Source organism: Labrus mixtus, chromosome 16 (assembly GCF_963584025.1).
Source record: "Labrus mixtus chromosome 16, fLabMix1.1, whole genome shotgun sequence".
Lineage (NCBI taxonomy): Eukaryota > Metazoa > Chordata > Actinopteri > Labriformes > Labridae > Labrus > Labrus mixtus.
Genome location: NC_083627.1, coordinates 23,633,554 through 23,656,426, shown reverse-complemented (window position 1 = coordinate 23,656,426; position 22,873 = coordinate 23,633,554). Strand labels below are relative to the sequence as shown.

The following is a 22,873-nucleotide window of genomic DNA, read 5'->3' as shown; positions in this document are numbered from 1 at the left end:
GTTAAACTTGTTTCTCCTTCATGTTTTTTCTCTGAGATACACACACACCTCTTGTTCGTTGGACTCCACATCTTTTCTCCTCTCTTTTCTAAAACTTCCCCTCTTTTTCCTATCCTCCCTGACAGCACAAAGTGGGCTTACGTTTTTGACTGACAACCACAACAGACACCTCTCCCCCATCCTCCTCCCCTTCCACACCCGTTTTAATCCCCTCCCTACCCCTCTCTCCCTCCCTCTCCTCTTCCTCTTTTGTTCTGAGTGACGCTGGAAAGCTGCCGTGTCAGCATCTTTTCCATCTCTGATTGCCTTATTAGCCGGCGGTGGCACCCGCAGCTTTTCTGACACAGATGGTGAAGGAGGAGGAGGGCGAAAAAAATGGCTGACTTGTGTTTGTTGTTGTTGCTTTCCCCTCCCACCCTCCTCTCTGGGTTGTTTGTGTGGACACTGACACCTCGGGCCGACACTGACACACTCCTGACACTGATGCCTGTCAAGTCAACATATACGGAGGATGGCAGGGAAAGAGTAGAATTTAGTGTCAGTGTGCTCTTCGTGTGAGTATGTGTGTGTGTGTTTGTGGTGCTGTCAGGTTTCCCTCACTTTGTCAGCTAAGCTGCTTTGTCTTTAACTCCTCTCACCACATTGACTTTGAATAGGTTTAGTTTTGCATTTATTTCAATTCAGTGGGCTGCATCTCGATAAGGATAAAGAAGACAGGTTGAAAGAAAGCTGTGCAGCTGCGTTGGCAAAAGGTTAAAATCCACTAATTTAGTGGATGACACCAGTGAGTGATTTAACTGTGGCCTGTGTTTAATGAAAACCTTACAATTAAAAGCAAAATTAGCAAAGGAACAGTTTGATTAAAAACAGAAAGGCTGAGCATGTCTCACACACACAAACACACACACACACACACACACACACACACACACACACACACACACACACACACACACACACACACACACACACACAAGGCAGAGAGTTGCAGCTGTTGGTCCTCCAGCTTTTCCCAGGCAGCAGTAACTGGCACCTCACAAACATCAGGTATTATGTCCATTCCGATTATGGGATAGAGCGCTACATGCTGTTTGAAGCTGACAGCACATCTGCCTCCTCACTGGAGACTGATTCTGGCACCTCAGACAAGCATCTTACGAGGAATGGATTGAGGGAGCTGCCTTAGCATATTTAACCCTCTATTTTTTCTCTCTCCCTGCCTATCTGTAATATTTCTCTCTTTATCTGCTACCGGGATAATATTTAAACATTTCAACTTTTTGTTTCTATCTCTTAATTTTTCTATTATTAACCTCTGCAATCTGAAGATAAGAATAATTTTAACACAAGTTCTCAGAACAAGTGATTTGTTGAATTGGAAGACAGTTACAAAAAAGTAGACAGCCATTTTCCATTGATACCATCAATTTCTGTGTTCCTTTAAAATGGCACACTTGAAGCTGTGGGTACTCGAGGAGCACAGGCAGTAACAACACAGCCTGTCATGTCCACTGGCCGTTTCCTAGCATCACGCTGTGAGGACTTCCACAGCCGATGCCAAGTTGACTCCAGCCAACCATGGCTTGGCAAATGCAGCTGGCATTTTCCTCCACTATCTCTTACTTTTGAATCCATAGCATGTGTGGCATGTTGAAGAAATAGATCCATTGCCACCATATAGCAGCAAAATAGAAAATGAAACACCCAGCATGCACTATTTGGCTGTATGCTGCTATTGCGTTTGAAATTGCTGATAAGAAATGTATGCACAAGACAGTAAATTAATCTTATTTAATCATTGTTACCACTCTGAGCATTTTTTGAAGACAACATCGAACTGAATCTTAAACAGAGTAGTAAATTAGGCATATTTTCCTTTTTTCGGGGTTTTCCAACCTTGAGGAGACAAAAACGTCTTTATTTGTCATAACATGATTAATAGGCATCATGTACTGTCATGAATTTTCCTTTGTAATTTGAAAATGTGGCTGTTTTATAGTTTTTTAACTGAGCAGGAACATTTCTGTAGCTCATCTCTGCTCTGTACCCTTGGTGAGCTGCATTGTTCAATAGCTTCATTAGGCAGTACGGTGAGAAGGACTATCCGTCATTGTCAAGATATGGATGTTTGCCACTTTATTATTACAAACTCGTGTCCTCTCCGAGGACTATTGACGAAAAACTATTTAGGATTATTGCACATGCCACCTTCATATACTAAGGGTGGTGGACGCATAGTTGGTTTCATTTTCATGTATTAAAACTATTCATATGAAAGTGTCTAATGTTCCATTTCCCCTCTTTTATGTTTTCCAGCTTACGGACCTGATGATGAATTTAAAGTGGATAAGATTGATGAAGAGGAACATCTGCAAGATGATGGCCTGTCCCTGGATGGTCAAGATGCAGACTACCTTCTTAATGATGATGAGGACGCAGGAGATACTTTTAGCTGCCAGAACTCTCCACTTAGCAATGGCACTAACCCAGATGCTGGGTACGCATCTCCACTCAGCACCACCAGCGATCAAATGGTGGACCATAAAACCACGCCCTCCTTCAGTGATCAGGACAAAATGAAGGAGAAGTTAGGGGACAGCACAGAGTCCATTAACGGCCTCTCGCTACAGGACAGTCTGGCACAAATGAAAGCCGTCTATGCAAACCTGATCTCCGATGCTTCTTGGTCCAGCATTGCTCTGGATATGCTTAAAAGTAAACAAGGGAACAATTTCACAGCTAGCAATGGAAATGGAAGTAATCATAAAGGGAGCAATGGATTTCTGAAAAGTCACAGTCCAGGCAACATCAGTGTGAAGAGCAGATGTAGCAACAGCAATGCTTCAGCCACCACTAATATTAACACCAGCAGTACTACCACCAGAACAGTATCAAGCAACAGCAACAGTGGCACCAGTGTCAGCTCTGGCAGCACAGGAGGATTAGCCTATGATTGGCACCAGGCAGCATTGGCCAAAACCATGCAGCATACCCCATACCAGCTCCTTCCTGAGCCAAGCCTGTTCAGCACAGTGCAACTTTACAGGCAAAACAATAAGCTCTATGGCCCGGTGTTTACGGGTGCCAGCAAGTTCAGGTGCAAGGACTGCAGCGGAGCCTATGACACTCTGGTCGGCCTGACGGTGCATATGAATGAAACGGGTCACTACCGTGATGACAATAAGGATAATGAGGATGATCGAAGCAAGAAGTGGTCCAAGCCACGTAAACGTTCTCTGATGGAGATGGAGGGCAAAGAAGATGCCCAGAAAGTTCTTAAATGCATGTACTGTGGCCACTCATTTGAATCTCTTCAAGACTTAAGTGTCCACATGATTAAAACAAAACACTATCAGAAAGTGCCTCTCAAAGAACCAATGCCAGCCCTTGCCTCAAAGCTGGTACCCCCAACCAAAAAAAGAACATTTCAAGACTTGATGATATCCCCAAGTTCACCAGATTCTGTCACACCTGGTATACTTATAGGAGAGTCTCCCAAAGACCAAAAAGTGGCCAATCCTTATGTCACTCCAAACAATCGATATGGTTACCAAAATGGTGCCAGTTATACCTGGCAGTTTGAGGCACGAAAGGCACAAATTCTCAAATGTATGGAATGTGGAAGTTCACATGACACCTTGCAACAACTCACAGCCCATATGATGGTCACAGGACACTTTCTCAAAGTAACGCATTCAGCCTCTAAAAAGGGTAAGCAGTTAGTTTTTGATCCTGTGGTTGAGGAGAAATTTCAGTCAATTCCTCTGCCACCGACGACCACACGACTTCCAGCACCAAATGAGAAGTCACAGCCTGAGTCCCCGTTGCAGCCTCCTAGCCCCGAGGAGGAAAGTGAAGATCATAAAGATAAAGTGGCAGAGGACGATGACATGGAAGCTAGGGAGCCAGTGAAAAAAATCAAGGAAGAGAAAGAAGATCTTTCAGAAAAAGCTGGAAAAACTGGAAAGACCAGATCTTACCAATATCTGAGAGAAGAAGACTTGGAAGAGGCGCCAAAAGGAGGCTTGGACATCCTTAAGTCTCTAGAGAATACAGTGTCAAGTGCAATCAGTAAGGCCCAAACTGGCACACCAACCTGGGGTGGATACCCCAGCATTCATGCCGCCTATCAGCTCCATGGATCTATAAAGTCAAGCTTTCCTTCCTGTACACAGGTTCAACCTTTGTTCAGCAGCAACAGTTTGAAGGTACTGTCCACTGACATTGGCACTCTGATTCATTCACCAAACAGCCCTTCTCCACCTCCAAGTCATAAGAGTAATGTGCTGGCAATGGAGGAGCTAGTTGAGAAAGTGACAGGAAAAACTTCAATAAAAAATGAAAAAGAAGAAAATATTGTAGAGAGTAAGTGCAGGTCTGCGAAGTCTCCATTGCCAAATACTAAAGACAAACAGGTTTCACCCAAGTCAGATACTGTCTTAAAGGCAGTGAACATTACTGCAGTAGAGGACCAGATTGTGTCCAAAAGCAAGGGAGAGCAGACAGAGACTAAATCAGAGGCACAGATAAAGAGTGAAGTAAATTCCCCAAAAAGGCCTGTAAGCAATGGCTGCAACAACCTGAGTATTATCACAGATCACTTGCCTGAACAACCCCTTGTCAATCCTCTCAGTGCTTTGCAGTCTATCATGAACAACCACTTGGGGAAAGCTGCAAAAGTGGCAACACCCTTCACAGACCCATTTGCAATGCTGTATAAGATCAACAACAACTCTGCTCAGATGAAGACAGCAGAGCCTGTAAGTCAGTACCACGATGATGATGATGATGATAATCAGCCAATGGACTTGACCAAATCCAGAAACACCAATGGATGTAAACTTAAAGGTACCTCAACACCAAGCAGCAATGGCAGTGTGAACAACAACAAACCAGCCTTCAAAAACTTCTCCCAGTCTTCATCTTCTCCTCTGCGGGAGAATGCTTTGATGGATATTTCAGATATGGTCAAAAATCTGACAGGCCATCTGACACCAAAGTCTACGACCCCGTCTTCTGTATCTGAAAAATCAGACATCGACGGCTTTGCTTTTGAGGACAGTTTGGAGGAGTTATCACCCATCCAGAGACGGAAAGGCAGACAGTCCAACTGGAACCCTCAGCACCTCCTGATTCTTCAGGCTCAGTTTGCCTCTAGTCTAAGGGAAACTCCTGAGGGAAAGCTTGTGATTACTGACTTGGGGCCCCAAGAACGGGTCCACATCTGTAAATTTACTGGACTCTCTATGACCACTATCTCTCATTGGCTGGCCAATGTAAAATATCAGTTAAAGCGGACAGGGAGCACAAAGTTCCTGAAAAACCTTGACTCTGGCCAACCATTGTTTTTGTGCAGTGACTGTGCTTCCCAGTTTAGGACTCCCTCCTCCTACATTCACCATTTGGAGACCCATCTTGGGTTTACCTTGAAGGACCTCTCTAAGCTTTCAATAGATTTGTTAGAGCAGCAAGCAGTCAGCAGAATAGAGGACAAGACGTTCACTTTCTCTGGACTTTCTGAAGAAGATACTGGCTCAATATATCAGTGCAAACTGTGCAATCGGACGTTTCTGAGCAAACATGCAATCAAATTGCACCTTTGCAAGACACATGGAAAGTCACCAGAAGACCATCTTATCTTTGTGAAAGAGGTGGAAAAGATTGACAAACAATGAAGTTAAAGCTGATAGCATGACAGTTTACTGTTGCACTATAAGCTACAGTCTGTCATAACAGGTAGTGCCACGACTCTATAGGGTATTGTTGTGTCACATGTTGTAATGAAAACATGGTAGCTTTAATACCACATACTGTAATAATTGAGTTATCCACAACTGACAGGACTGCATTGCTGAGGCTTAAAGCTATGTTGTAAAAGTTAACTTTTGGTAACACAAACTTACCAAATAAGCTCAGCAGCCATGGCACTATGTAGTCACTGACTGATTGTTGCTTTTCTAATGCACTGCATCTTATCTGAGCCTTTGGGAAATGTCCATCCATTGTGTTAAAACTGGACCATGCTCCTATTTTGATCACTGTTTTTGAATGGTTTTGTTAAGATAAAAAAGATTTCAACACAACCTGCATATTATTTATAAGACAGTGTGCATGTTTTTTTTTAATGAAAAAAAGGAAAGCATATTATGTCTCGTAAATTTCAACCATGATGTGAAAAACGGATATCCCTGTCGATATCTATTGGTGTTTATATGAAGGTATATGGATAAAAGTAAAAAAAAAAATGGGATGGTTTCGCACTTTAAAGAAGTGTACATTGATGAAGAAATGTGATGGTAAGATTGACAACAACCCCTTTGAGTCTTAATTCCCTAGATCGACATGGAAACTTTGAGTACTAACAATGATATTGTTTTATATTTGAAATTAAATCACATACAATCTTAAAAATGGTTAACATATGTGTTTCTCTAGTAAATATTATTTCCTGGTTGTGTCCACATGTACAGTATTTGCATTTGTAGGCTACCAATTTTATTATTGTGAAACTACAGTTGTAAAATTAATGAAGTTTAAAACTTATTGTATGAATAATGGCAAGTATGTATCATGTATGTCAGCATATCTTGCTCTATACAGTTCAACATAATTTGTACTGTGTGCATTTTTATAATGTTATTTTCTAGACAAATATGGAGAAATGTATACAACTGCAGAATTCTGTTGGACCACATTGTCCTTTTTCAGTGAGAAGTAGGTCCTTCAATGTGCTTTACATAAAATGACAGAACTTTACTGGCATCTTCTCCGATGCATGGTACTGTATATAACATTTAAAAAACAATAATTCTCACAAAAAAATAGATATCCAGGTTTTATCATCCACTCAGTTATTCAGAATGACGTTCTTTTATCCTCAGTTGTAAAATAAACTCATTGTCCTGGACTCACCTGGTGTTGTTTGAGTGATTTAGAAAGACTGCAAAGTCCATAGAGATGTAATGAAGATTGAATATTATGCTCATATCTATGATTAACAGCACAATTATTATTTAATAGAGGCAGTGATGCAGAAATACTTCAGAAAATATTTGATTAAGTTATCAGTTGGGATGTGTTCCACATGAAGTTCATCATCTACATTGATTTAACAAACATAAGTCTAACTGGAAGTCAAACAATAATGACATAATCCATTCATGCTTTTAGAAAAGTATGGTTTTGCTTTGCAGGGACATCTGAATAAACATTTATAGAGAGGCTAAGAGGTTAGCACAACACAAAATCAGGGAAATGCCACCACCACGGATCAATATAAAATGGCTGTCTGGAGCACTGAAGCTTTTTAAGAGTTTTCAAATCTGTCAAAGGTTTACAAATGTGTAGTAACAGCATCAATAATTTCCGTTTGGAGAAGTGTGCTACAAATTCAGAAATGAGTTTCAACAAATGCTTGGGAAACCTGCTGCAAAAACCCTAAACAAATGCATTAACATCAAAAACACTGCACGGTGCAACATCCAAATATTAACAAATCCAGTAAATATGCTCCAAACCAAGTAAAAATTTTAAGTGCTGCCTTGTAGCTTCTGTGTGCAACTTTGAACCTTTATTCTTTTTTTTCCCTTCATGTAACCTTGTTAGTATGACACCTTTTCAAATAAGTGTTATATGAATGTGAGCTTTTAAAATTCAGACCCAATGATGAACGCCAAACCAGTAAACGTGTATGAGCAATTTCAAATATAGACATAATCCCTTTTAGGGGGAAAAAAGTGATTAAAACATTGTCATGAAAAAAACAGGATTTGACTTTATGGTTTAACATAGAGCTAAGCTTTATAGTTCAGCTATGAGACACCTGATAAAAGAGGCCGTGGCATGTCTCCACTGACGGTATTTAAGTCGACATGCTCCCACCCCACGCAGCTCTTGAACACTAGCCTGAGGCACTTTTCCCAAGAAACAATAGAGTTCCAGAGCCTCACAGCATGCTCTGTGAAATTTAAGAATCCACGGTGAGAGATGCAGAAAAGAGTCGTGTACAATAGAAGTCACGGACGCAAAACAGCGACATTCAGGAGCATGATAGAAGGTACTGTGAGCGAAAGGAAGGACTCATGTCATGAACAGGATATGTTAGGAATATAAAGGACCTTTTACTTTACTTTCAAACATAATTGTGTCGTTTAGGAGAAAACTCATACTACGAGAAAATGGCCTATAAAGTAGTTCAAAAGACAATTTATGCTCAGACCATTTTTTTTCTCCCTAAACATTCTTGTATAGTTAATTTTTGCAATGAGGCTGCTCTAATTGGCAGATCAAAATTTTAACAATACTATTTATTAATAGAAAAATGTGTTATCTTTTTTACTTACCAAGAAGTGTGTTTCAGAGAGCCACTGCATTGGCCACTTATCCTGCAGCCCTGTCAGTTGAAGAGGGCCCTACATAGCACAGACTGCAACAAAGCAGCAGGGCCGGATGGGGTCCCGGGCCGTGCATAAGTGCCAACCAGCTCGCTGCAATCTTCATAAACACCTTTAACCATTCTTGACAACTAGTGACAGTTCCCACCTGTCTGAAAACAGCAACTATCATCCCAGTGCCCAATACATTATGCAGTCTCAAGAATGATTACTGGCTGGTTACCCTGACTCTGTTAATCATAATCACAAGTTTGCATACAAGACCAACAGATACACAGACACCGCCATCTCACTTGCACTACACACAGCCCTCACCCACCTAGAACATCCCAACACTTTATGTCAGAATGCCATTTGACGTCTTCAGTTCTGCTCTCAACTCGATCAACCCGAGCAAACTTGTCGGGTAACTACATGCACTGCAGCTAGGAACCTCCTCTTCTTATGGATCAAGGGCTTTCTGACAAACAGACCTCAGACCGTCAGACTTGGAAACAACATCTCTTCTTCCATCATTCTCAAAACCGGTGTACCCCAAGGCTTCGTCCTAGGTGCACATCTCTTTCCCCTGTACAATGACTGCACACCCTCTCTTAGCTCCATACAGTGTCTCAATTAAAACTGATTTTGTAAATTACATCCATGAGACAACACATGAATCTGTCAGTTTTCTTTTTAATACATGGTTTCTAAAACAATCTTAACATTGTCACCATGGATACAAAAGCTGCATCTATGTCAGGCACTTGATGCTTTGTTTGTTCTCTCTCGAATCTTGTTTGCTTTAAAGGTAACACAGATAAATCGGCTCGATGTCATCACCATAAGCAGGTTAGCAGAGACTCATGAGACAACCGCACCGATCTGATGTGGAACAAAAGGGTGTTTATGTCAAGAGGCGTCGCGATGCAGCCTGTTATCCATTTAAAATAATCAACACAGAAAGCCTTGAGTTACTGTAAGCTGTTCTCCTGTGTTGTAACATCTGTTCATGCATGAAGGGTTACATGTCAGCAGAATTCACAGGAAGGTGTGATCTTTGTGACATGCATTTGAGGTGGACTCAAACCGACAGCATGGAGTCGCTGAATTAACCTGCTGCTCTGTTGTCCTTCCTTATGCTTCAGCCCTCCGTTGTTCAGCTGTATACGACAAGACCATTTTTTCTAAGCACGTATGCTTTGAGATTCCTCTACTCTGAAATGTTATTTATTCAGTCTGTATTTAATATGGACAGTGCACATCAATTGACATATTTTAGCCCAAAAGCTATTCCATTCACCTTAGTCCTAAAGCAGGTACTTACAAAAACATACAACAGATTTGACAATTAAAAGACTCCTCACAGGAGAATCTACAAGACAGATCTAACAAAAGCTCACAAACAGTTTTACCCACAAAATGGACTAATATGTTACATCAGGGGTTCCCAAACATTTCAGCTCGCGACCTCCAAAATAAGGGTGTCAGACCCTGAGGACCCCCACTGTCTTGGAGTTGGTTTAGGCATATAACGTAGCAAACAGCCACTAACACACTAATAGGTCTATCCAAACACTGATAACAGAAAAGAACAACACGAAAGATTACAACAGCCTAAAAACCAAACAATTATTTTTTATAGTAAATCAAGTTTAGAAAGGCTAGCAGCAGATTATAATTTCCATGCATGTACTTTAACACTAAGTGGATATAAAACATGAATAGACACAGCAGTGTGTGCATCTTTATGTGTGATGAGCAGCAGACACCTACAATGTAGCTGTTATGTGCAAACATACATTTCAAGTATTTCCAACTGGATAATTTCCTTTTCATTTCATTATTGATAGTATTATCTATTTTGTAAGAATTTCAAAATAATTTTTGTCAGATCGAGAGCCCAAAAACAGGCCTAAAATGAGGAAACAGATATTTTGCATGCTTACATGACTGTTTTTTTATTACCACTGATTGAGTTTTGTTTTAAAGTTAAGTAGTTGTCAGAGGACCTGATATGTGCTGGTAATTTGTTCCAGAAATGTGTGCCTCTAACAGACACCACCCTTTCACTACATTTAGTTCTGTACATTACAGCCTCCCCTCGTTGGTGCTCCGGTATGTCTCCTTCTGTTGGAAAAAACCATGTGGAACCATGTTTCTGTTTTTTATTTTATTTTAGACTTGAAAGAAAGTCTAGGTTTGATTTCAGTAGTTGACCATTTTTTTAAACATAAAACTTAGTAGTTAATTAGCCAATAAGGGCAGGTATATGTAGGGGGACACAAGTCAAATCTGACCTGTGGTTCCTTTCCTGCATGTCATTACCCATCTCTCTCCCAAGTATCCGACTCTATCCACTGTCCTGTCTCTCCAAAAAAAAGGCGTAATCAGCCCAAAAATACATCTTTAAAAAAGGCTTGAAAGAATACTCTTTTTTTCTTTTTTTTTCAAAGAAACATTGGGACCTTTTTTTTTTTGCCTTTTTGGATAAGATAGCTGAAGAGAGAGAGGAAATATTGGGAGGAGAGAGTGGGGGTTGACATGCAGCAAAGGGGCGAGGTCAGATTTAAACCCACAGCCGCTGCAACGAGGACTACAGCCTCCGTACATGTTGCATGTGATATAACCACTAAGCTTTAGCGCCCCTTAAAAGTTGTTCTTAACATATTAACTGATCTTTTTATACCTTCAGTTATTGAACCAGAGTAAAAACCCAGAGGTGTGAGGCCTTTAAATGCTTTAGTTTGACCATTCTGAAACCCCAACATCAGGTTTAAGCAAGTGAAAGGTCATCATTCTTCGTATTTGACCCAAGCGTTATTTTGAGTAAAATCTTTTATCTAGAGATGCATAACCATCTATTATCAGGCCATACATCTTGTGTATTCAGATCAGGAACTCATTCACAATGTAATGGGTTTTTCTGCCCATTTTTCAACTTCAAACTAATTAAAGTTAAAGTTTCATTAAAGTTGGGAGAGTATTTTTCAGTACCTAACACATAACCTAAATCTTTATTTCTATTACACTTAAATTATTCAGTCAGTATGTATTGATCTTTCACATGCTGGGTCCTTCTCATATTTTTTTTGTTTTTGCTGTTGAGTGTTTAAAGTGTTATTTAGTAGCAGAAATGTCTCTGCTTTGATTGCGTTGGAAGTTACAAGCTATTAAGGCTTCTTTCCCACATAAATAAATATACCTGAGATGTCAGACTGGTGTCCCTCTGCTGCTGCCATTCTGACGGCAAAACAATATAGCACCTTAGATTTTTTGTGGAAACATTAAGCCTCGATGTAGGATTTGACGAGAAGCTGAAGGTTTCAAATCACCCGAGACATCTCATCATGGACAGAGAGTTCAATCCGATCGCTTGTTGACACACTCGTCCCCGCTGAGATCTGCAGGCAGTCAGAACCGTCGTGTAAAGTGTTGTGTACCTGTCAGGGACGAGCCTTGTTCTGGAAGATACACAAGACATAATTCATCAGGCCGAGGCAGAGGCTCTTGAAGAATGGAGAAGTGACAAAGTCGCTCATTTGAGAATAATGATGGCTGCCAGCATGCTGAATGGATAGAGTGTCTTTTAGGATCTATCAAAGCCTCTTCTCTATTGCTGCAGAGCACATAGGCGTGATGTGTGGAAATGTCACTGATGTGTCAAAGTGTCTCAAATATTAAGATATTTATACACAGGTATGTCATTTTTAGTAGAAACCATAAGTTAAACATTTATTGAATCAATGGGAGGGATCTAGTGGAAAGCTGGCCTTATAATAATAAAGCACTTGATAATAGAAAAGTTTCTTTGCTTAGTTTTTACTACAAGGATAAAAAGATTATTTAAAGGACTTCTTAGATTCCTTCTTTTTGCTAATTTTTACTTTATAATTCCAAAAAGTTACAGTAAAGCTTTTATTGTGATTATACATTTTACTCATAAACAGATCCTGTGATAGAAATGTGTGTAAACTGAATTTTACCAGTATTAAAACCACTATCAGTACTGATATCCTCTGATACAACCGTGCTATCTGTTATCTGAGAGTACACTTTGCATTGCATTGATTAAGTCAAGTGGATTCAAGTGAATCATCAAAACGTGAACAGTGTGATGTTAGCAGAAAGGGTCGTCTGTGTCCGTTAAAGCCAGAAAACTGTAAGAAATCCACGCCTGCCTGCTAGCTAGCAGATGACTACCAAACTCAAGCTTGCTTTCAGCTCACAGCACTAACTTGAAGAATGAATGTAGCATCAAAACACGTACAAAAACATAGCAACCAATCAAATCCCACAAGAAGCAGGAATGGTCAACTTGCGTCGCTTGAATGTCAATACTTAAATATCAAATATGATTATATTTAGTTGTTATCAATGCCAGATACATTTTTCACAGTTACATATAACGTTTATTTTTCCAGAAATCTTATTTATCTCATAAGGGGAGCACTGGGTTTTTTTTTCTATGGCAGCTTTCTATCCAGACAGCCCCCCCCCCCCCCCCCCCTCCCGCCTGTTGCGCTCCACACATTCTTTTTGGAGTCTGGAAATGTGCTATTTAGGACCTAAGAAAAGGTAAATAGGTTACACTCATGCTGCTGTGGTTCCTTTCACAAATTCCTCATTATTTTGAACTATTCCGGGTATCTGGTTGCCAGGTTTGAATGTCAAATGTCGTATTCATTTCATCTTGAGCTGTGCGAGAAAACCGTTGTCATGTGTTTTTTTCGGTTTAGACCCTTGGACAGTGTGACGAGTCTCATTCACATTCTGTCCAAACCTGACATCATTTGCATGAGAATAAGCACCAAAACTCTGCAAACGTGACACGTCCCAGACAAGGGATCACAACTCGGCTGTCATATTAGGCCGGTAAATTCAGGTGACACGGATCCTGTGTCCTCATCTGGGCCGACCTGACAGTGGTTCATGTTCCCTGCTGTCTTTTTCTGAGGGGCTTTGTGAAGGAGAGGAGGGGGGGGGAGCTTGCTTTTAATCAGCATGACGAACCCCTGCCACCCCCTACGCGCAAACACACACACATAGGTGTGTGAGAGTGGGCATATGCTGTGGGGCAGTGGGCTGGCCGCTGTGCCATCATTAGTCCAAACCTACACGGCAAGCTTCTGACACATGTCGAAGGAGCTTCATTCAACCTACAGAAAGAGCATCCGCATTATGCAAAGGTACCAGTGTCTTTATGTGCAGCTCTACTGTCAGGGCGGGAAGGAGGAACTGAGAGAAGTGCAGGGGACGAGAGAGAGAGAGGAGGAGGGGGAGGAACAGACATGGAGAGAAAGAAGTGGAGGAGTCTGTGTAAAGTGATAAATAAGTCCAGAAAGCTTGTTTATTAGAAATAAATGAGAAATAGACAATATTTCAATATTCTTGAATCTGCTGGGGCAATAAAGATACCCTTTTAATGGTTTAGAAATTATTTAAAACATTTTTAATATTTATTGCATACCTAGGAATTAAAACATCTACTTTTTTATTTTAGCAATTCTGTACTGACTTCAGTTCTGGCCAAAACTGATTTGGATACAAAAAGTATACATTTAATTAGAAAAACACTGATTGCGTATATTTTTCTAGCTTTAGCATAACAGTCTCTATAAGCCATTTGTTGAAGTCAAAGGATGATTTTTTTTGAGGGGGATGTTTTAGGTCTACTCAGATTCACATAAAACTCTAATCAAAGTGTTCTTTCTATGATTAAAAAAATTGGACTCTGAAGAATGAGTTGTCTGTGGCAGTAAGTGGATTTGTGATGGCATTTTCTCGAGACAACAGTTGTTTTTCGTTCTCTCACCTGTGCACTCTGGCATTTGGATGAATCACTTTCAATGGACTGTGTTCAACTTAAAGGCACAGTAGGGACACACGTCTGATTTAATGCTGCAGCAAAGCAACATTTAAGTCATGAACTACATGACACGTGTCTGACAGGGAAAAGAGCACAGGGCCGTGTTTATATCACTGTAGGATTTGAGATTGTGTTGCTGTACACGTATGAAGGAATCCTATTCAACTGCTTCAGGACCCATGAGTTTGATACCTTTCATACCCAGAATATGCATGATGCGGGCTGTATATGGGAATAATAAAAAATAATAATGAAAACAATTACAATAATAATAATAAAATGTATTTGTAACGCACTTTTAATTTTTTTTTTAATCTACCAAACAGACTAACAAACCTTAAACTTCTCCCGCCCTTATTATGAAGACAGTGTAAGTGAAGTTGTGCAGATGTGTGAAGGCAGAAGGTCATTATCCAGGCAGTTTACAGCAATCAAGTGGGCGTGTGGTTCACGTTGAGCAGAGCGTTTTGCTTTGGTTGTCTGTATTATGTTTTCTAATATTGCTTGTGCACTTGTTTATACAGACATACATGTCATAGTGATGTTAACCCAGAAACAGTCACTAGACCCCTACTCCAAACCAGATGGACTATTCCCGTTAGTGAGAACATTTCCCACATAGACAATCTCCTACTGTGTGGAACGTGTAAAGGAAAAATAGCCAGACACTTTCATTTCTCATCATGCACTTTTACAGATGGACCAGTGTTTTTTTTTTTTGCATCCTAAGTGTAATGAACTATTGGTTGAACTTTATAGATAGCAAAAATTTGTAATATTTTGTAGTTTGGAAATGTCACTGCACAATATAGATACCCTGTCCTTTAAAAACTCAATTACATTTGAATATACATTCACTTCTACATGTGGTCATTCTTTTTATTGTTTTGTTTACTTTGTACAAGAAAAAAAATGTCACCAGAAATGTTCATTACTGAAACGTCTTTACAATGAGTGCATCCGTAAAAACGACATAAGTAGGCGCTCAGTGCTACAGAAGTGAGGCTTTCTTTTTGTAGCCGACACCGATAATTACAGAGCCTCTTTGTTTCTGTGTGTTTTTTAATTACCGGCTGACTTAAAGGTTAACTGCCATCCTCTCTGATGCATGCACACTGTGCTCTCAGGGCGAAATACTATCGTCTCATCCAGACATAGAGGTAAAAGTTTTAGAGACTTGTGAAAAAAGGGAGTCTTAAATATCACATCATCTGTTTCCCCCATGCATCTTCAGACTTCAAACAACTGCTCAAAGACTTAAACATCTTTCAGAGATGTGTTTATAGAAGAACCAACAATCCACTTAATGCCCCAAAGTGAAGGGTAGAGTCATTTTTACAAGTTGGGAGCAGAGATTCTGCTTTCATTGCCCACGTCAGGACGATGATTTAGCACCCGGCACTGCCAGTCCTTCGTCACTTGGGCACTGCAATCTTTCTCTGTCAGTCGCCAGGGGGAAGGAGTGAGATTCCGTTTTTCCAATAACGCTAAATGCATCGCCAACAGCCCATGGTCCAATAGCTCATGAATATGAATATGCATATAAATAGACAGGTTGAGGAGGCGGATGGATGTTGGTCTGTCACTTTAGCATTGCCTAACATCTCCACTGAGGGGAAGTTGAGTCCTCGATCCCTGCAGAGTCAAACAAGGCCTCCATCTTTCTTTTCTCACGCTTCACACACCGCTGTTACAGCCCCAAATTAAGCTGCTGTTGCCAGCATGAGTTTGACATGTCTTTAATTAATAGTCCAACAATACTGATCACAGTTGGACTAAATTGACTGTGAAATGACAGGAGGGTGTTAGAGGAGGGGCAGCTTGGTGACTCAGGACTAAGTTACTTTAATACGACTCAACAAGACAAATACTCCCAAACAGCTGTTTACACACTGAATAAACAGATTTGTAAATGGGTTACGTTTGTCCTTGTATTTTGAATCATGATATTTATTGTGTTGTTTTCATTTAAAAGTCAGATTTTAAGACTTAAGTTATATGCAGTAATATAAGTTATTTGGAGGAGGAAACAAAATAATGTAAAACAATTCACCTAATCCAGTCTTTGTTTCTCTAAATCACAATTTACAAAATACACGTGACAATTATTATTTGAGCTAGTCATGAAAAGTCAATTTTTGGTTTGATTAAATTGTTATATTTTAGTCGTTTACTTTGAGTTTTGTATATGCTTCCTAGAACAAGCAGAGTACGCAGTGCATGTTGCATAATTCACATTCTTGATCAGGTTATATGTTTAAACAAAGTTACTAATCTGGTAATGGTTCTGTGCTTCTCTGAATCCAGTTTTCTTTTTTCCTTCAGCAACGACAACCTCAAGTCTTCCATAGTTAAGCAATACAGTCCGCAGAGCTGCAATAGGTGAGTTTTAAAAAAAAATATTTTCTATCTTATCTTTTCAATTAACACATTGATTCTCTTTGAATTGTAATTTCTCCTTCTTGTTCTCCTGTGGACAAGTAACATTTTCTTGGAGACATAATATTATTGTACATAGATGATAGCAATCACATACAACTATGTCTCGTCTTTCTTTAGTTTTCTTGAAATTTGTTTTAAAAAAGTGTGTTCCAGATCTGATGGAAAAAAACCCAAAACCAAACATCATCAAAATGTGTTAGAATTGAATGGATTTAAATTTCAGTTTAATCATGAAACTCGCCAAACCCATTTCCCCCCCAAATGCAGCAGCAGCATGTCAGCTGATATATATAGAAAGTTCTCTGAAGGTTCTGTAAAGAGGTACAGCATCGTTTATGACATCATCACATAAAATGCTCTATAAAGATGTCATTTCAAGCACTTCAAACTTAATTCTTCTTATTTAATTTATTTGTGTTAACTTTTTCTTGAAGTCTACGAAGGTTGACTATCTTTCTGACTATCTGACTATCATTAACTAAATTCTAAATCAAACATGTTGCTGCTTTCAGAAACATAATCTACCCATTAACACTTAAAGGAAAAATATACAACTTTTTGATCCAGCAGATGTCGCCATTGAGCACCAGCATGAAACCAAAACAACTCGCGCTGCATTGTTGTGTTAGCGTGATAATGCTAGCGATAATGCTTTTCTTTTATGCTCGTATCTTCACACTGCATGTAAATTTACCTGAAATAAGCGTGATCTAGAAATGCTTACGTCACATTCAAATAAGCAGTGAGTACAGTATGTTATTCTTCTTTTCTCTAGTTCCTCAATTAAAAAACTTTTATATGTGAGGGGAGGAGCCGTTCGGCCATCCGGTCCATGTAAACAAACTGAAGATACGGCTCGGGACTCGGGTGTTACACCCATTGTAGACAGTCATGACTCACAGAGTTATTTTCAGAGGATATACTTGATTTATATTATATTTAAGTGTGAAAAATCATATAGAAAGTCTTTAAAGACACCTGTTGACCCTTTGAAATCCTTCATTGACTTGGGATCTTGAAAACAGTCAATCCTTTCACAATAAAAGAAGACCTTTACTGTGAAAGGTAACTCCTGGTGCACCTTTCGAGGCTCTTGGTTTTCCAGTAAATCTCCACACTGCTCTTGTCACACCTGTCCAGCACTCAGTGCAAAAGCAGTGTGTTGTTTGTCTCGACACACACCAAACTCAGCTCCATTTCCTGCTTTAACTCCCACACTGTCACTACCCGGCTCGCTCCTGCACTGCCGTGGGAGTATTAACGCCTGACATCTACAACGGCCTCAACACAACACGCCGAGATTGAGTTCCTCACGCTGCACATACGAGTCTCTTCTTACCTTCACTCCGAGTTAAGCCGACCCCACGACTGCTGGGAAAGAGATGTGACAAAAAAAACCAGGGGGGGGAAGGGAGGTGGAAAATAAGGCAGAGCCGAACGCTGAGCTGCCACTCAGCTACGGGCGTTTTGACAATCATAGGCTGTCATCACTTTCTGATCAGACCTGTCAGAAAAAAACACGGCGACAAGACGGCGCTGCGGGAAGATGTCCCCCCAACCCCCCCCCCCCTACTGTACACACACTCACAGGGAAACATTCCGAGTTGTGTGATGCACACACACATCTCACCGAGACGTGCAAACACATCAAACATGTCAGGAAGTGCTACGCGGCGGCCGCTAAGAATAACAGAGGTTTGGTTACACAGTACGCTGTGAACTGACTTCGTTTGTGACAGAAATGCAGGGAATACCCTTTTCCAAAAATGGAGTCCATAGTTTCTTATAAACTAACAGTTGATGGAAGGGAAGTATTTATGACACACTTCGACAATCTTGAAGCCACTGTGGCTTATAAACCCTTTGACTTGATCATTGATCACATTCAAACGTGTTCATTTGTCCTCGCCTTGGACTTAGAATGGTCCAGAAGAATCCATCCAAAAGAATGGCCTAAACGCGGCGTCAGTTTGAAAGCAACGTAGAACTTTAAAAAAAACAGACACAGAGTGAAAAGCGAAAGCGTTGGAAGAGATCACATTCAATCGATCCAATTATAATTCTCTGTCCAAACAGAGGAAAACAAGGAAGAGAAATGAAACAACATCTGTCATGTCATCTGAGTCTAACTGCCAGTCAGACGAGCCGAGCTGTCATCTGTGTGAACAATGGAGGCAAAGAAATGATCTCTACTCTATTTATTTGAATTATTTTAAGACACAAATTGGTGAAGGCAAATTATTCTTTCTGATGTTTTTGATTAACATTGTTTTTGATGACGCTTTTAAACTTCAGTCTCGGTTTATTTGATCAGATATTTACTCAGATATGTACAAAGATCGGCCCGAAACGAGTCCCAACTTTTATCCTAACACGCCAAAAATTAGGTTTAAAAAATGGTGCTTAATTCCATGACGAAAAAAAAGACTTGAAACCAGCATCTTATATTTTATATCTTTAAAGCAGAACAAGTTGTATTGCTACAGTGTTTTAAGACAAAAGTTAACAGTTTTTAAGTAACAACAGGAAGCATCAAAAAGTCACTTTCAGCTCATCTTCAGCTCTACATACTTATTTAATCCTCCTCATCCTCAGTGGGACATAAATCACATGCAGCAGACGTACTGTCAGCTGTAAGACGGCGCAGCCAGCGTCATATAATTTGCTTTTTTCCCCCCTTTAAGCTACATGTAAAGAGTCGTTCATCAGAGCACAGAATGTTATCTAAACCAATGATGACAACAAGAGAGACTCAGTATGATGTAAATGTATTTGTGCTGCTCTGTCTGTTCATTATCTGTACATCTGTCACTGCTGATCATCATTATAACACCAACTGTCAGTAGAGCTGGAGAGCGACTCTGCAGCTCTGACAGACATCACAGAGCTCTGAGTGACAGGCGTCATCCTGCTCCCAATGATGTCTGAAATGAAACAATACTGAAACGTCCTAACACATTAGTCAAATCATTAGAAAGAGGCTTTAGTCAATGAAGGAAACACAAGAAGTGTGCTTTTTAAAAATCAAGATTTAGGAGCAGCTTTCCCTTTTTTATGGATAAATTAAAACATCATAAAGCTTGAAACCTTAGTGTAATACTTATATTACTGCACATAAAGTCAGAGTTACCTGTGATAAAATAAAGGGCTGGTCAAGTTAGCTATAATGATATGTTATAAATGTAAAGCCTCAAACTGGAGTTAACCTGGGAATGAAACCTGAGCAGGATTGTGTGTCTTCTTTTCTTCATTTTCTTGAAAGATGTTTGTCTTTTATCATCTTCCTATCTCTTTCTTCTATTGTTACACATTATTATCTTCTCTTGTTGCCTCTTGTGTGACGAGAATAACTTCATAACCTTCATAAAAACTGAAAAATGTATTCTTTAAGTCCTCAACTTGTGCTTCTTTCTATGGATCTTTTCACACAAGAAATGAAGTGGAAAATGTTTTCCTGAATGAAGGAGTAATACATTGGAAGAAAAACAGACAGAATGAAACTACTTGATTTTTTTAAAAGAAGAAAACACTCAAGGTGAAAATAAAATACTCTAGATAAGATGGGAAAGAATACACTTCACAAGAAAAGTAAAAAAAAAACAAAAAAAAACAGAATAAAATCAGATATTTGTTCAATTTTATTTTCAAGATTATTATTATGAGAGAAAGCAGGGGGGTGACATGCACCAAAAAAGCATCAGGACTGAGAGTGTGACCAGATGAGGACTGTAGTCTTTGTATATGAAACATCGCTTTACCAGTAACAGTATTTGTTTTGATCTCTCTTTAGCAAACTGGATATTAAGAGTTAATGTGCTGCATAAATTTGGTGTCCAATAGACAAGGCCTCATCTCTTTTTTTGTCTGATGGAGATTGCAAAGAAATGAACTTTTCAGTTTGAGGTCTTCAGCTCCAGGTGCTAGAAAGAATGAAAAACAGTTTAAATAAATTAGCATATTCCTCAACCATTTTGAGATCATGTGCGGATTGGAGTGGGGGGTTTCAGGGGGATCTCATTGATTAAGTTCTGTTGTCAATGAGTAACAACTGGGATTTTCAAGCCTTAGAGAGAAAGTATATAGTGTAACGGCGCTTCTTGGATGATGTTGATTATCCTCGGTTGTCTTGTCGTTAACTATAACACTAAACATACTTAATTAAATATATCTTCAGGTGTGGGTAAGTAAAAGCACGGGGACAACTTCTGCTGTGCGTCTCATACTTTTTAATGTCCGTCCGTAACAAAGCATGACATATCAAGACTGAACAACCACAACAGCGACACCTTGTCTTAAAGAAATATCACTCCTCCAACCGTAACCATGGGTAACCGTAAAGGCAAAGTGCATCATATCAAACAGATACTCTTGTAAAGTACAAATTGTAAATATAAATGAAATTAGCATTAAATCAAATAATATATATTATCTGAACCTGAGAAAAATAAAGATCTAGAAAATAAAACTTCCATCTCACCTCCATCTTACAATATTTTTCTACGATGATTCATCAGTGTAGTTGTTAGCTTAGTTGTTCAAGTAAATAGAGGCATACAGTATTACACCAATATAACTTACATTATTTTATTTTTTTTGCGAGCTCTGCAAAAGGCTTGTTTACTCTAACATACCATAAAAATCCATTTCTGATATATTCTCCTAATTAATGTTTGAGAGTACTATTTGAACTTTTACTTTAAATCAAGGTGGTGTAAGAAAAACAAAATCTCCCTGACCAACTCCACATAATTAGAAACATCTTTTCCTTGGAGCCACTAGCAGCACACAGTGTCCTGAATCTTCATTTTATGTATCCTTCCACACACACACCCCCATCCCACAAAGTTTGTCCTGAAGCATAATTACGACAAGAGAAACCCTTAAAAAGAGACGGGATGGTCCGGTGCTGTGTCAGGCGAGGTCCCTGTCATGCTCTGCTGCCACCAGCGGAAAACAAACAAACCGAGCAGACAACACAGCCTCCTGTCCTGACACTTTTGTCTTCTTGTTTTTCTTCTTTACACTCAAAACAAACAAACCAACAAACCGAGCTCCCACCACCTTGTGAGTGATTGTTAGTCTTCATTCTGTTTCTCTTCCACCCACTCAGACATCACTCAGCGTTGTGTAACTTCCCCGCTGTGTGATGACCCTGTGTTAAGCATGCGGCAGCCGAGGATGTGTTTTACGCAGCTCTCGGTGTCAAAGTGTTTTTTCAGATATTAAGCGATTGTTACACACAGGCTAATTAAAAAAAAGGTGCATTTCAAAAGCAGTAAATGAATATGTAAATGTTGTGTGTCTGCGCCTCGTTTTTTTTTTCTGAAACAGCGATAACAATGTGGCTCTAAGCTCTTCTCTTAACTGTAATTTTCTTGATCCACCGTGACAAACAAACAGAAACCCTAATCCTATTATACTTTTAATGGCACACTTTTTGTTTTCTGGCGGCAGTGTGTGCAGAGATGTTGTGTTTTTGTGTTCACCGTCACTGACAGAACTTGAAATCAATTTTCAGCCACTTCTGTTTCAGTTTTTCAAGCTAATTCCCCGCTCCTTTTTGTCTGCATTGTTGTGATGTGTGTGCGTCCTTGTACCGGTCAACTAAAGCATGCACAGTTTCCCCCTTTCTCCAGGGCAAAATTTACATTAAGTAGCTTAGCATCACTCTGGGTTTATTATGTGCTGCCATTTTTCATTTCTGTGGGAAAGATACGTCCATTTGTTTTTTGGAAGGTTTTCCAAACGCTGACATCTGGAATACTCTGTTGTCTGTTTTATTATAAAGCGTTTGAATTAGTGTCTCTCTCTGTGAAATGTTGTTCTGTTTTATCCACATGATGCACTCTGCGTTATTAACCTCAAACATAACAGGGATGTGTTGTGTACTTGTGGCTGACAAGAAAGTCAAAGCAGATATAATTCAGCTGCCTCCCATCAGGATACATTAGAGGCAGAAATAAGCCATCTGTAGGAGAGGGGTAGTAATAATTCACACATTTTAACCTGTGTGGACGATAAATGATCTATTTTGCAACACAAAAGCCGCGCATCATATAAAGTATACCTCCTATTAGAGACAATATATTTTAGAAGGTGTGCAAAATATTCAAACAAGTCAAGTTTGCATATGCACATTATAAATAGGTTAAGTTTATGTTGAACAAGTAAAAGAACATAATATTTACAC

General features: G+C 39.6%; 1 protein-coding gene across 1 annotated transcript in view; it reads left to right on the top strand.

Moving 5' to 3' along the window:
• Nucleotides 1-5,887, top strand: part of tshz1 (teashirt zinc finger homeobox 1) — a 28,924-nt gene extending 23,037 nt beyond the window's left edge. The window contains exon 2 of the mRNA XM_061059604.1: nucleotides 2,317-5,887. Coding sequence (XP_060915587.1) covers nucleotides 2,317-5,675 — 3,359 coding nt within the window. The 3' untranslated portion in view covers nucleotides 5,676-5,887. The remainder of the gene's footprint in view (nucleotides 1-2,316) is intronic.
• The last annotated feature ends 16,986 nt before the right edge of the window (nucleotides 5,888-22,873 follow it).